General features: G+C 42.8%; 1 protein-coding gene across 4 annotated transcripts; it reads left to right on the forward strand.

The window, feature by feature from the left end:
- Positions 1-150: 150 nt before the first annotated feature.
- Positions 151-14,408, forward strand: NTAQ1 (N-terminal glutamine amidase 1). Of its 4 annotated transcripts, none has more exons than XM_064154239.1 (6): positions 151-511; positions 838-937; positions 1,498-1,548; positions 4,865-5,010; positions 5,342-5,466; positions 7,636-7,838. In XM_064154239.1, the coding sequence occupies exons 1-6, from the start codon at positions 438-440 to the stop codon at positions 7,644-7,646; spliced, it is 507 nt and encodes a 168-aa protein (XP_064010309.1). In that variant the 5' UTR covers positions 151-437; the 3' UTR covers positions 7,647-7,838. The 4 variants fall into 4 exon arrangements, with proteins under 4 accessions (XP_064010309.1, XP_064010308.1, XP_064010307.1 ...); XM_064154238.1 differs by having other exon boundaries at positions 152-511; positions 6,883-7,838; XM_064154237.1 differs by lacking the exon at positions 7,636-7,838 and adding an exon at positions 13,350-14,408 and having other exon boundaries at positions 158-511.
- The last annotated feature ends 885 nt before the right edge of the window (positions 14,409-15,293 follow it).

Genomic DNA, 15,293 nt, shown 5'->3' on the forward strand with positions numbered 1-15,293 from the left:
GCAGCGGAGCAACACAAGGCGCACTGCGCCCGTTCGATATTTTGGCGCGTAAAAGCGGGAGCGGCGTGCTGTGCCGGCCCGCGATTGGCTCGGCGGCCAGCGCTGTGCCCGCCCCTCCGCCGCTTCCCGCCGGCAGGGGCGGGGCCGCCGCCTTTGCCGGGGCTCTCGCTTAAAGGCGCCGCTGCCTGCAAGGCGGTCGCGGGCATTTGTCTCTCTTCGCGTCTGGCTAGGGCAGCCTAGATGAGAGAGGCGACGATGCCCGCACCTCTGCTCACTGCTCTGAGCCTCTACTCCGGCCGTGCCCCGGAAGCGCCTGAGGCGGGCCGGGATGGCGGTTCTGCTGCGCTTCCTCGGGGAAGGCGTAGCCGCTGGCTCCCGCCGTGCTCCGCACTTCCTGCGCTGCTCTGACCGCCCTCCCTGCCCCGCTGACGCCAGCCATGGCGCGGCCCGGGGGCGCCTATGAGGCGGCAGTGCCGCCGCGGCCCGCCTGTGTCTACACCAGCTGCTACTGGTAAGAGCTCCTGGTGACAGGAGCCGGTGCGGGGGCAAGTGGGAGCCGTGAGACGGATGCCCTGCACTGTGAGAAGGGTTCTCCCCTCTTCTCCAAGAGGCGGGCGTCTCCTTCAGCAAGGCAGTGAGAGCTCTACGCGGTCATAGCACGCTGTGGCAGCCGGCGCCTCGGCTGGGCGGCTTAGCCGAAACAGGTGTGTGGCCTCTGGCCGCAAAAGGAATTCACGCTGGTGGGGGACTTTACAGCAGGCATTGCCTCTCGGCTTGCTTGTGCTTCCCTAGAAGTGAAATGGAGGGGAAAAAAAAATAAATTCTTGTGTTTTGCAGTGAAGAAAACGTTTGGCAACTTTGTGACTACATCAGAAGTCAGAATCAATACCCTTTGGAAGAATTTTATGCCGTTTTCATATCTAATGATAGGAGGATGGTGAGTGGATAAAATGTTATCTGAATGCAGCTATGGAGAAATTCAGGCTCTTAAACTGCAGCCCAGCATAGATGGAATGTGGTCCCAGGCCTTTAGAGCACACATGAGCATATTTGAGGCATGGGTGCTGGCATTTTAACCACAGACCAGCACAGGCAAAACATAGTCCTAGGCCTTTCAGCTGCAGCCCAACCTCACATGTCCAAAACCCTCCTGTGGCTCACTTTGGTTCAGAGGCATGCAAACCACATGACATGAGAAGTTTCAGTTATCTGATGCTTTCCAGGCTATAGGAAGCACAATGTCCCTGTGAACAGTGAGAGTAGTTCTTCTCTGTGATCTGTCAGTTTAGGAGAATGGTTATAGTATATAATCCACAATAGTTATCTTCACCTTCATGCTACTGAAACACAGAAGCTAGAGAAAATCACTGACTGCAGCACAGATACCAGCTGATGAAACAGATGTATTATCAAAGGACTACTCAATTAACATGAAGCAAATCTGTATTAATTGGACAAGTTATATTCATTTCAGTTTTATTCACTTACAACTTTCAGATTCCACTCTGGAAGCAGAAGTCAGGATATGGAGATGAGCCTGTTGTCTGGGTATGGCATTCTTCTCTCATGTTTTACTAATTTTCAGTGTGTACTTTAGTCAGTAGAATCATAGAATCAGCCAGGTTGGAAGAGACCTCCAAGATCATCCATTCCAACCTATCACCCAACCCTATCCGATCAACTAGACCATGGCACTAAGTGCCTCATCCAGTCTTTTCTTGAAGACCCCCAGGGACGGTGCCTCCACCACCTCCCTGGGCAGCCCATTCCAATGGGAAATCACTCTCTCTGTGAAGAACTTCTTCCTAACATCCAGCCTATACCTACCCTGGCACAACTTGAGACTGTGTCCCCTTGTTCTATTGCTGGTTACCTGGGAGAAGAGGCCACCCCCCACCTGGCTACAATGCCCCTTCAGTAGCTGCAGATCACCCAGCTTCACTGTAACAATTTGTGTATGTTCCAAATGAATACAAGAAAACACTTTTTTTTTTACTGTGAAGGTGACAGATCACAGGAGCAGGTTGCTCAGAGAGGCTGTAGTGTCCTCATTCGTGGAGATGTTTGAAAGCTGTCTGGACGTGGTCTCACTCAGCTGGCTCTAGATGTCTCTGCTTGAACAGGTCATTGGACCAAATTACTTCCAGAGTTCCATTTCAACCTTAACCACTCTGTAGTTTTGTACTTATTGTTATTTTATCACAAACTGAGTACTGTATTCAGTTCTGGGCTCCCCAGTTTAAGAGGGCCAGGGATCTGCTGGAGAAGGTCCAGCAGAGGCCAACAAGGATGATTAGGGGACTGGAGCACTGCCTTATGAGGAGAGGCTGAGGGACCTGGGGCTTTTCAGTCTGAAGAAGAGAAGACTGAGAGGGGATTTAGTAAGTGTTTAAATATCTGAGGGCTGGGGGCTCAGGAGGGAGGGGACAAGCTCTGCTCACTTGCTTCCAGTGAGAAGGAATGCCAAGGGGCAATGGATGTAAGCTGTGGCACAGGAGGTTCCACCTGAACACAAGGAAGAACTTCTTTACTGTAAGAATCACACATCACTGGAACAGGCTCCCCAGAGAGGTTGTGGAGTCTTTTAGGGCCTGTCTAGATGCATTCCTCTGTGACCTGTGCTAGATTGTATGGCCCTGGTCTGGCAGGGGGGTTGGAGTTGATGATCTCTTCGAGTCCCTTCCAACCCCTGACATCCTCTGATTTATGAAGAGCCTAAAGCTGATGTTCCTTTTTACCATTCATAGTAAATTATCTGCAACACAGTAAAATCTACAGATTTTGACAAAACATTGGTAAGACTGCATAACATATTTGTGAAAGGTATTACCTCAATATTGGTGAGGCTGCCAGCTTTGTAGAATTCTAATCACATGTCTGCACCTCTAAGGAGTAGATAGATGAAAATACCTGTGTGGGTGTGACAGAAGATAGAAGAATATAAGCAGTCGTAGAGTGTTCTGGGCTGGGAGGGATCTCCAAAGGTCATCACCCCCCCAGTGCAATCAGCAGGCACATCCTCAACTAGAGCAGATTGGCCAGAGATCCATCAAGCCTCACCTTGAATAGCTACAGGGATGGGGAGATATTCATGTATATGTTCAGGTGTGAGCAATTATTCAGATCTATAAATGGTAGCTTTGGAGTGCCATTTGATCAATGAATATAATTTAGTAATTGCCACTACAGAATTCCTTTAAAATATGTATAATTATAGACTTCTTTCAGTTATCTGGCATGGAAAAGAAACCTCCTGTGGCAGTTTCTGAAATTCTGCAAAATAATTTGCAAGCTTCTGAAGTTCTGTGATTTCCAGGTCATCTCTTTTGTCCCAGACTACCAATAGATTTATAGCACAAAAAAAAAGTTTAATTTTAAAAAATGGCCAAGTGTTAGCAAGCTGATTTTTAAAAGAAATAGAGGGAGTCAGGAAAGGCCACCACTGAATCTGGATTTTAAATAAAAATTCATTGATCAAAAAGATGGTTTTCCTTTGATATTTCAGTGGATTGCAGGGTAGGTAAAGCTTGTAGTTAATTTTTCATACACTGTAGCAAATTGTAGAATGATTTGGGTTGGAAGTGACCTCTAAAGGTCATCTAGTCCAACCCCCCTGCAGTGAGCAGGGGCGTACTTCATGCCTGACCTTGAATGTCTCCAAGGATGGGGCCTCAACTTCCTTCCTGGGCAACCTGTTCTGTGCCCTCATGGTAAAGAACTTCCTATTAATGTCCAACCTAAATCTATTCTTCTCTAATTTAAAACATTGCCACTCATCCTATCACTACAGGCTTTTATCAGCAGTTCCACTTCATCCTTCTTGTAGGCCTCCTTGAGGTACTGGAAGGCTGCTGTTAGGAGTCCTTGGAGTCTTCTCCAGGCTGAAGAACCCCAGCTCCCTCAGCCTGTCTTCATAGGAGAGGTGCTCCAGCCCCTGATCATGGCCAAATGATTCTAAATACCATTGCATACAGTTGTATACACATATATTGGTCTGGCAAAATAGCTTGCTCAAGACTTTTTTCATTCCAGTCCCTTTGTGGTTTTGTTTAATATTGAGAGCATCAAAAGACAGTGTCTGAAACTCTTTTTGTGAGTGGATTTAATGTAAGCTTTAACAACCTGTTAACCGCTACTTACGATTCAATGTGGGAAAACAGCAAGATGACTTCAAGTTTCTCCAAACCTCAGTCACACCAGTTAAAGAGTAGGACTGCACCTCGGAACCCAAGTGTTCAAGATAAGATGGGTGCCTTGAAAAAGTGTGATATAGTACTAATAGGGTGTTTTTTCCCAGATTCAAGAGCTACAGGAATTCATCTGACTCCTACACTCTTGTTCTGAGCTGTTTGCTGCTTTTTCAGCTGCTGCTGGCAGCTAAACACTGGGCCCTCAAATTCACAGACTATTACTGCAACAGGTACAGCATCTCATATTAGAAGAGATGGCTAGGTAATGTAAAGCTATCATCTGTTGTGAGCTTGTATTTAGGACTGGGTTTAAGCCAAAAGTACTTCTCCCACTCAAATGCTGTGTTTCAGTGTGGGATATGAAAGTGATTTCCTCTTTTTAAGGAGTAGTATACATTGTAGTTTAGCTACCCAGGCTTAAATCCAAAGAGCCTGCAAAGGAGTGGGGAAAATACCAAGGTTTCTGGAAAGTTTGATGGACAAGACAGGCGTTATCACTCTCTCTCCTGGTGCCAGAAATGTTACAGGCTTAAAACTTCAAGAGCATAAAGCAGGATTTAAAGAAGGGAGCTGTAGCTTCTGCTTTTAGGAAGCTTTGGGTATATTTTCCCCCACTCACTTTGCCAGTTTCTCATTAACAGCTGTTTAATAATTTCATTTACTCTTCTTCCCAGGACTACCATGTTATTCTACTTCATGCTTCTGGTGAGCAAAACTTTGTTTATGATCTTGACACAGTGTTGCCATTTCCATGTCCTTTTGATGTGTACAGTGTGGAGGCCTTTAGGTTGGATGACAGCCTTCGACCAGAATTTCACAGGTGATGGCATAAAAGATAAAGACTGTGAATGTTATTTTATTAACTCAAAGCTGAAGTTCTCTTTGTGGAAGTGCAGTGATGGAGAGCTTTTTTTGCTTTACTCCAACAAAATAATTGCACTGTGTTAGTTTTCTAAAGTTTACTCATCAAAAGCCCTTTTCTTTCCTACTGTATTTTCGTGTTGACTGGTTAATTGCTTGGCACAATATTGCTGATTTACTTACTTAGTGAAATTAATGCTTCCTGTTGAGAGGGAAGGGCTGTTGTTCAGAGTGACTAATGCACTACTGTATGCATATCTCTTCTGATAAAAATTTGCATTATTATTTAGGAAAGTCAGATTGATTCCAGCAGATTTGTACTTGAAGACATTTGCTTCAGACAGATCTCACATGAAAGATGCAAATGGGAAATGGCAGAAACCTCCTCCATCATACCCTTGCATTGAAACTGCTGGTAAGCTGCCAGAGCAACTTTTTTTCTGCTTACAGTGTGGGATGTCATAATCCAAGATGCGCACAAGAAATAAATATGCTTTCCTAATATGTCCAGTACATCCAGCTATCTTTTTACTTCATATGAGAAAAAGGGAAAAAAAACCTGAAACAAACGAGCTGTGGAGCATTTGGCACTTCCTTTTCTGAACATGTGAAGTCTAGCATGCCTCCTGGCATTTGCTGTTATCAAACATTAATTACTGATCTTCAAAAACTGAGTGGAGAATGAAAGGCAAAGAATACTCTTCTCTCATTACACAAAGCAGAGGCCAAACAATTTGCTTAGAGGTCACAAAATGGATATTTAACACACCAGTTGAATGGACCTGAGCACACTTTAAGGCAAACTGGCAAGTCAGCAAACTTTTTCCCAAGCCTTAAGCTTATTTTCAATCATTGATAATAGCCCCTTGGCCAAGCACAGAGAGAAATAAAGACTTATCATCTCTTCTGTGGAGCTGCTTAAGCCCTTCTTATCACACAGCACTTCAATTTATTCTAGTCATATGTTTGGCAAACTGGCTAACATTTGCCTTGGGTTTATTTCTCATTGTCTCTCTCCCAGACAGGAAAAAAAAATATGGTGCAGTTCTTTTCATGTTGCTGCTCTGCATGTTTGGTTTTGCAGCTTTCAAAATAATGCAGTACTGCTGTGTGTTTGTTAGAGAAGGCAAGGTCAAAGAAATGTATTTTGTGTTCAGGGCTGTACTTGTTTTGTTTGAGAATTAACTTCCCAACAACTTTAATCTTTGTTTTGGCTTCTAAGGAAGCTTCTTGTTTCACACGCAAATGTGGGCAGGAGTGCACAGATGGTGTCTTCGTTGTAAAGCTTTAGGTGTTTTCTTAGCAATCCAGGATATGAGGCACCTTAAATTCTATTACTTGGTCTTTACCTCCAGTGAAGATTTATACAAAAGTAGTGTAGAAGTGGAGAATGTCTGAAATGCAATTCATGGGTTCTTAGGTGGAGCCTCCTGGATGCCGATGACTTTTCCCCTGTATAAACCTCATTGTTGAAAAATAATGATGCAAGTGTGAGGAATATAGATCAGGCCACATCAGGAAGGTGAAAGTTTTCTACTCAAATGAAAGGAGGAGAAAACATTCTTTTGTGATTAGTAAGTTACAGAATAACTCAGACACTTGCAGATGTGTACATTGTACTTCCAGCTGTAGTGAATGACTCTCTAGCAGCAAACTCTGTAACTCTCCCCTTATCTGTCTTGTGTGGCTGAGCTTTACCTCACTGGTGGGCAGCAGCAAGTTACTTACCCAAGCTCCAGATTGTCATTATGATGTTGGTAGATAATGAAAGATAGATAGATATATATATATCTATCTATATCTTTGTTTCTCTTGTGCTTTATTTCTTTAGTTTGTACCCTGCCATGTTGAGAGAAACATCATCAGCTGTCCAGTCCAACACCTGCCTATAACATGAATTCCTTAGGGCACTCCCCAGCTAGTCCTGGAGACTTCCAGAATTGGAGATTCCACCACCTTTCAGGGCAGTCTGTTCTAATATTTGATCACTGTCATGGTGAAAAATATAATCAGTTTCCTAATATGTAATCCATGTTCCAACTAGATTTTTTGCTTCTCGTCCTGTTGCTGGGCTCTTCCAAAAAGGTTCTGGCTCTATCTTTTGTGTCCTCTGATCAGATAGATGCAGACAGCAGTAAGGTCTTCCCTTCATCTTTTCTGTTTAAAACTGAACAGGCCCAGTTCTCTCAACCTCTCTTTCAATGTCATGTTCTTCTGCTCCAAACAACTTGATATTCCTCTTCTGGCCTTACTCCAGTACATCAGATGTAACTGATTTTTTTTTGGGAGGGGTGCTTGTTTGTTTTTTGCATTGTTTGGGGCTTTTTTTTTTAACTGAAGAGCCTGAAACTGGACGCAGCATTCCAGCTCTCTGCTGATGTGCTCAGGTGTCCTGGTCAGTTTGTTGAGTGTTGCAGATGAAAGAAACACTGCACTGACTGAAGGCGAAAGGTCATTCGCTAGGTAGCTTCACAATCTGTGTGAGAACAGAAATAATCTGTGTGGGATATACAATGTCTAGTGTTTTTTTAATGCAGTGTCAATTTCTCCAGCTTTATTTTTGTCTTCCCTTTATTCACTTCAGATACCTTATGATGATTGTGCTTCAGTGTACACAGTGCTGCACATCAGTGAGGAGTCTGGGTTTAATTGCTGTAGTTCCATAGATGAACACGTGTCATGCGAGCTGGCATACAGGTTTAGAAAGCATTGTTGTCAACAGGTGGAACTGGTAATTCTCTTCCTTTAAAGGCTGGTAAAGTAATGTCTCAGCACAGTTTTACCAGGCATGAAAGCACCTTATTTTAATCTTAGTGGAAAACTGGGTGGTAGACCTTTTGTTATCATAAAAGAGCCTGGGCTATTAATGTTCATGTCCATGCCAAATTCCATTCCAGATAACTGTTTTCTCCCTGCTGTTTCACTTAGATAGAGTACTCTGCTTTCTGCATTCATTTGTGTTTGAAAATGATTAAATGGCACATGTATTTCATATTAGAAGTGACTGCAATTTAATGGCTGTCAGAACTGACCACATATTGGCTTAGCATCAAATTATTTGTGAGGCACACTTAGATTAGAGCATTATTATTGTCGTTATTATTTTGCTGTCATTTAGAGTAGCCAAATTCCTAAGCCTTTGAGCACACAAAGTTTTTATATTACTTCTGTTTGTTATACATCCTTGATGTTAAATAAAAGACTGATAGGGGTTTTTTAATTGTATTTTTTCAGTCTTTTTTATAATATATGAGCATTGTGTTAAAAAGAAATGTGCCCACTACATATCTATTCACTGCTCTTATCCTGCTTAGTTCTAAAGCTTTTAGTAAAGACAGAACTCTTTGCTCCTGATACTAAAATAATGCATCTTCCTGAGCAGAGCAGCTGTCAAGCCTGGATATATCACTTTGTATAACAAAATTCCATAGCATCTAAGTCAGATTAAGTTGAATAGAAGCACTGGTAGGGTAATGTAATTACCCAACATGAAACTAGGACCAGTGACTCTCTTATTATGGAGGTATACAAGAAAATGCTAATGACTGTGATTTTTTTTTTTTTAATTGAATTGAAGAATCTCTGTCAGTAATCAATTAAGCATTTCAGAAATTATTTCCTACTACTAACTGAAAAGGAGTTAATAGTAGGAAATACTGAACTGTGTTTGTGCTGTTCATGTGGTTGCAAAATAAACCTTGTAAAATAAGCTTACTTCAAATCATTGTCTTAATTGAAGCCTAGCCAGCTGTTCCCTTGCTCCTCTTTCTTCCAGTGGGACTGGGGAAAGAGTTGGGAAAAAAAGTTCAACCAATGTGTCAGGATGGACAGTTTAACAGGACACAAGAGGAAAGGCAAATAATGATAAAAGAATATGCCAAACAAGTGATGCACAGTACGATTGTTCACTGCCTGCTGCTGACCAACACCCTGAGTTGGCCAACTACCCCTAGTTTGTATACTGGGCACGATGCCATTTGGTATGGAATATGCCTTTGCCTTGTGTGGGTCAGTTCTCCTGGCTGTGTTTCCTGTCAGAATACTTGTGCATCCCCAGCCTCCACGGGCAGAGCAGCACGAGGTGCTGAAAACTCTGACTTGGTAAACACTGCTCAGCAGCAACTAAAACATCAGTGTGTTATCAGCATTATTGTCATTCCAAAACACAGCACTGTACCAAATGTTAAGAATAAAAATACCTTTATGCCAGCTGAAAACAGGGCAGTCATAAAGCCTAGCCCATACTTGAAAAAAAATGAAGCTAGAACTAAGTGATTTTTAAAAAGAACCTTAGCATTACCATTTTTCTTAAACAATCCTAAACCAGCTGACTAAATTAATAAAACCCTCAAGCTTCTCAATTATCAGAACTCAGATGCTAAGCATTAGCCTTTTGCAACAGCCTCTGCTCTGTCCATCTCTCAGAGTTTGGCCTCTGTGCTGCTTCTTGGCCTTTTTCTGATCTCTGCTCTGCTGCTTTGTGTGCACAGAGGAGCAGGCTAATGTCACCAGATGCACAGTGGTTTTTCACCCAGACCTAGCGTCAAAACAACTCTGCTGGAATAAGTGTGCTTGAGCTGCAGCAGAATTCTCTCCTCTCACCTGGTTGCCGGTGGTCTGTTGGAAAAAAAACAACCAACCAAAGAAAACAAAACACAAACTAACTAAGACAACCCCCAGACCTTAACACGGATGAGCCTAGTAATTTGCTCAAGTAATAATGTCTTTTTAATTCTTATTTTACATGCAGACTCACCATTCACGGGCTGGCAAGCCCAGCATGGGAGTTTCTTTTAATTCTTCTCTCCACAGATTAATGAGGTCTGATTCTGCTTAGTTTATGAGTCCTGATGAGATCAGTCTTCCTTACTGTGAGCCTGTGTGAAGTACAGCTTGCACAGTGCATTTCAAAATTACTCAGAACAGATGGTCTTATGGCTTACATGCAACTGTTAGCATCAGCTCAAACACTGAAAAGCCTGGGTTTGAATTTCAGTTCTTACTAGGTGTTTGGCAGCACACTGGCAGGATTGACTTGTAAAGGCTTTTTGGTTTTTGTTATTAAAATCTCTGGTAGTTGTAAATGCTGAGGTTTTACTTTTGTTTTGTTTTCAAGAGCATGAGTAGGACAGATCAGAACTTAGAGGCACTGTATATGATACTTCTGTGTAACAGGCAAGCTACTAGACAGAGGCCAGGTAGATGGTCTGCAGTGTCTTTCTGTATCTTTTTTCTGAGGTGGTGGTGTAATCCTTGTGAAAGCAAAAAAGAAACACTAATATGGATATAATATCTCATATGCACTTCAGGAGAACTTTCTGCTTCTCTCATGTAAGAATAAAACTCCACTCTGTCAGCTTAGGCCCTTACTTTGTGAGCTTTTCTGGAAGAAGTGAGTTGGGATAGAGCTAGGGGTAAACATATGTAAATTCTGTGAGTGGCTGCTTTCTGTGAAATGTAATTTAAGGTGACCAGCTTTGTTTTACACCAAGATGGAGCAGGATGGTTTGCACAGTCAAATCTCAGCTGTGCAGACAGCACCCTCCAGCTGAATGTGGTAACAGCCTTTCTGACTGCCTGCAAAATGCTTCTTTCCCTGCTCAGGCATAGGAGTGGGTTCTGAAGAGACCTGTAAGCACCTGTGCAAGTTTCTGAAGAGCCCAACTTTCTAAGCATTTTAGAATGCCTCAAGCTTAGGCAGTAATAGAGCTGAACTTGAAGGCTTTGTTTCAGACTTGCTCACCTCCAGCAGCCCTTTGGCCTCTTTCTAACTACCGTTGGCAGAAGCCATAAGTATTGTGACTAGCAGTGCCATCTGATAGTGCATGGCCTTTTATTTCATCCCTGCTCAGAGCAATCTCTTGATTAAGAGAATAAAATGATGCAAGACTCTTACAGTGCAGCGGCTGGGTCTCATTGACTGTGTATGCAGAGCAAAGCAAGTTTGGTCAAAGAGGAAGATTAGCTCTGAGTGTGCATAAATTCAAGCTAGTGTAATAGCTGCAGCATCTGAGAAGGACTGCAAGTGTAATGTAAATCTTAATAAACCTGTGGAGAAAATTACTTCTGTTGCTCTTGACCTTGCATGTTATATCAAGTATGTTGCCTCCTCGCTTTCGTGGAGAAATCCTCTTGGTTTACCAACTGTAGCCTCCAGATGTCTTATACTGCTTCAGTGCCATCTACTGACCGATTCTTAGACTATCCACTGGTCACAGGAACGTCCTTGTTTCTTTTGTTAAAATTACTTTTAATTTCATTAAACTTCTTTGATACACTGTGTGATGCTCTGCCACAGTCCTTCTGAATGTCAGAGAATATTTTGTGCCCTACAGGCATTATGACAGAATTTCTGAGTGGCTAATAACAGCAGCTGTGCTTGGAACTCTTTACCATTCACAGAAGAGATTTGTGAGATTATGATTGTGCTGTGCTCAGTGCACATAAAGAATTATTTGTTCTTTCAAATCTTAAGCTTTATGAAAAATAGAATTACTTTTAAAACAAATGTGTATGGAAGAAAAAGGTAGGGAGTTGGAAAACAGGCATACTAGTCTACCAGCATTCAAGAGCTGCTGTCTGCTACTAACTGTGAGCTACGACAGCAAGTTGCTGAGTTTGCACTATTTTAAATCCCCTCAGTCAAGCAGAAATTGCTCTGATCTGCCAGATTTACTTCAGCTGTAGGAAGATGCTTGGCTGAACATAAGGATTTTCAACAACAAGAGCTCAGACAGGTTAACATGAAGAAGAGTAAGGGGCAAGCCTCAGGAGTGGCAAGAGCTGGACTAAGGTAAATCACAAGGCTGTGCCACAGTATAGATGTGCAAATAGAGGGCATCAGGGATTGGATTTACAGCCAGGACTCCTGAATCTGGGACTGCAGAATGTTGTCTTCCCTTCCTCACTTATGCTGTCTGTAATGATAAGCCTAATTACAGAAGCTTTTTGCAGCTGAAGCAAATTCCATCCTAGGGGTTTTCTAATCCATTTGTTAGAGCCTACTCCTGTTTGTTTCTTAATCTTTAAATGTGCACATGAATCATCCGTGTATAAATAAAGACTTAAATGTAGCAGGAAGGCTATAACAGTAAATCCAGTTGCTCTCCCACTCTGTTCTTCAAGTTCATTCTCTTCCATTTTTCTGGAAGATTATTTGTGCAGCTTGTCAATTAGAGCAAAAAAAAAAAAAAAAAAGAAGCCCACGGATGTTTGCAGTCAGAACTAAATGCACTGAGTAACTGGAGACCTCTGAGCAGCATGCTTCCAAGCCAGCAGAGCTTGGACAAGGCCACTTCCAGAAAATGGGTGTGTAAGGCACCTGCACCCCTAGCTGCACACCAGCACTTTGCACTGAGCTCTCCGGGATCCACAGCGGCATACAATGGTTTCTACTTCTCCTGCAGGGGTCAGAGCAGATCAAGCTTCTGGCATAGAACAGTCATGCCTACTTTTCTCTTGAAACTGACAATGAACGTTTTCCCTCTGATTTTGTTCAAGTGGTTCAGAATTCAAAACAAACAAGTGTTTGATCCAGTCTAGGTTTGTGTCCTTCTTTGCCTGAGCTACAGGCTGGGTTATGTCAGACTTCTCTTCTGGTTTGCATATTCTGGCCTTACAGTAGGCTGGTATAGAGCAAACTTCAGGACTGGAGAGAGAGCAAATACAGAGCAAAATTGTAGTCTGGGTAGTAATAAATTGTAGGTTTGCTGAGGGTCTAATGACTTCTGAAAGATGCTAAGTAACTTCAAGTCTCTCTGCAGCTCTGATTCAGTTTCTCTGCAGTCAGTGCTAAAGCTGACTCAGTTGGCTCTGGTTCAGAACTGAATGGGTAAATCATATCTCACTCATCTTTGAGTAATTGGATTTGTGTGAATGCAGGAAGACTACAAGCACCTACCAGAACTACAAGTTCCCAGTGTTGGTTGTTATTTGTACTCTGGTTCTCTGCACTACTCAAGCCTTTTAGACTGCTGTTGCAGGGTAAAATCTTTCTCTGTCCTACACATACCAGTTTCTAATGGCCAAGGATGCTCTCTGCTCTGGTAATGGTGTTATTGCTGTAGGTAGAGAGATCATAGCAAAAGCAACATTTCAGAGAGTAGCAGTAGATGCTTTTGCAGCACCATAAAATTTGCAGGACTTGCTGGACTGCTGCTCAACAAGTGTGCTCTGAGCTCTTCCCTCTTCTGAACTGCAGTACCAAAAAGGATTTGGAGGAATTTTCTTGGTAGATGTATACCTCTGCTGCTGAAGTGCCTCAGGAACTGAAATTTCCTTTTTTTGTTCCTATTTTAGATTCCAAGATGAACTTGGACGATTTCATCAGTATGAATCCCAACATAGGGTGGGGTTCAGTGCTCCCCCTTCCTGACTTTGTGCGTCGATTTGGCAGACAAACTGAAGGCAGCTCTTCCTTGGAAGGACAGTGACCCGAACAAGTTCTCCCTGCTTCTCTTCTGAGCATGTGTTTCAGTTTGCTGCTCTTGCATTGTATTTGCAGTTTACATTTCTGCACATGGAATAAGTGTTTGGGAAAACAGAACCATAGAATCAACCAGGTTGGAAGAGACCTCCAAGATCATCCAGTCCAACCTAGCACCCAACCCTATCCAGTCAATTAGACCATGGCACTAAGTGCCTCATCCACTCTTTTCTTCAACACCTCCAGGGACAGCAACTCCACCACCTCCTTGGGCAGCCCATTCCAATGCCAATCACTCTCTCTGGCAAGAACTTCCTCCTAACATCCAGCCTAAACCTCCCCTGGCACAACTTGAGACTATGTCCCCTTGTTCTGTTGCTGGTTGTCTGGGAGAAGAGACCAATCTGCACCTGGCTACAGCCTCCCTTCAGGTAGTTGTAGACAGAGTGCCTGCCATAAATACCATGAACTGATTTTTTTTTTCATTTTTGATTATGTAAGAATGTTTTTTTTATGTTAAGTCAAAGTCAGACATCCCACCATAAGCATGTTATTTTTCCATCTACTGTGCCCAAATTGACAAGGGCATTTACATGTTGTAAGAAAAAATTGTGCATAAAATACTGAACAAATTGCTATGTCTCCACATTTGAGAAGTGATATACAGTGTATTTATGTTATGATTTCTAGCACTTACATAAATAGACTGCATCCAGTTTAGTTACTGACTTTATCAATTAGGCTTCATTTAGCAGAAGCCTAAAGGTCACACTCACAATGGGAACACAGATGTTAGCAGTACAATGTTCAACTCCCAAGCACTATGTAAAACCAGGTAAGTATCTAAGTTTATGTGATGTATAAGGGGAGAATTAAATGCCTGCCTTTTCAGTTAAACTGTTGCTGGAAGAGGCAGTTGCTTTTGCTTCTTATTCTGTTTGCACATTTTCACCTGCCCTTAAGTGCTTGCCCTTGGCATTTGCCAGGCCCCATGGTAATCCAGGTTAGGAAGCTAAACTGACAGAAAGAAGCGGAGTTGGGTTTTTTCTACCTCTTAGCTCCTTGAATTGGCTTGCCATGAGGTCAGACACCTGCTCTTGCTGGTGTAAGGATATTGGCAGAGACATATGGCTGGGGGGGAAGGGAATGAGAAAGCTCCCTCACAGTGGCTTGCTGGCGAATTTCCTTAGGGGTGCTGTCACGCTGCTTCCTTGCAGAGGAAGCCATCAAAGCCATCATGTTGACTAGGTGTTTGGAGCAAAGTCTCCCACATCTTAGAAGAGGGCCCTGAATGTGGGGTTACGGCAGGAGGCTAAAATGAGGTATTTAGTTCTCTGGTTTTACACCTGTTCTGCATTATATAGTAGCATACTACAGAATCACAGACTGGTAGAATAGTTAAGGTGAAAAGGGTCAGCCAATCTCTTGTCCTATCCCCTATTCAAGTCAGGTCAGCCTGGGCCACTCAGGACTTTATCAAGTCAGGCCTTGCAAACCTACATCCATTTGTGATGGATTTCAGTCTTGGTGAGGCAAAACACAGTAACGGTATTAAGTATTAAGGAATCACTCTGTTTCTAAGTACAGAAAAAAATTAAACCCTTAAGTACAGTTCATGTACATTACTGATATGTAGGTGCATTGTTATATATATTCTATTGCTGTGTCTTCCATCAGTTCCAGGTAATTTACTCAGCATGTTAACAGCAGAGACAGGCTGTTGAACAACTGTGGGATTGATTCACTTCCTCCAGACATCACTTTCTCTGTGTCGTAATGCCTGGCTGAATGTAGAAACTCACACTCTTGTGTTGCCA

Source organism: Pogoniulus pusillus, chromosome 14, assembly GCF_015220805.1.
Source record: "Pogoniulus pusillus isolate bPogPus1 chromosome 14, bPogPus1.pri, whole genome shotgun sequence".
Taxonomy (NCBI): Eukaryota; Metazoa; Chordata; class Aves; order Piciformes; family Lybiidae; genus Pogoniulus; species Pogoniulus pusillus.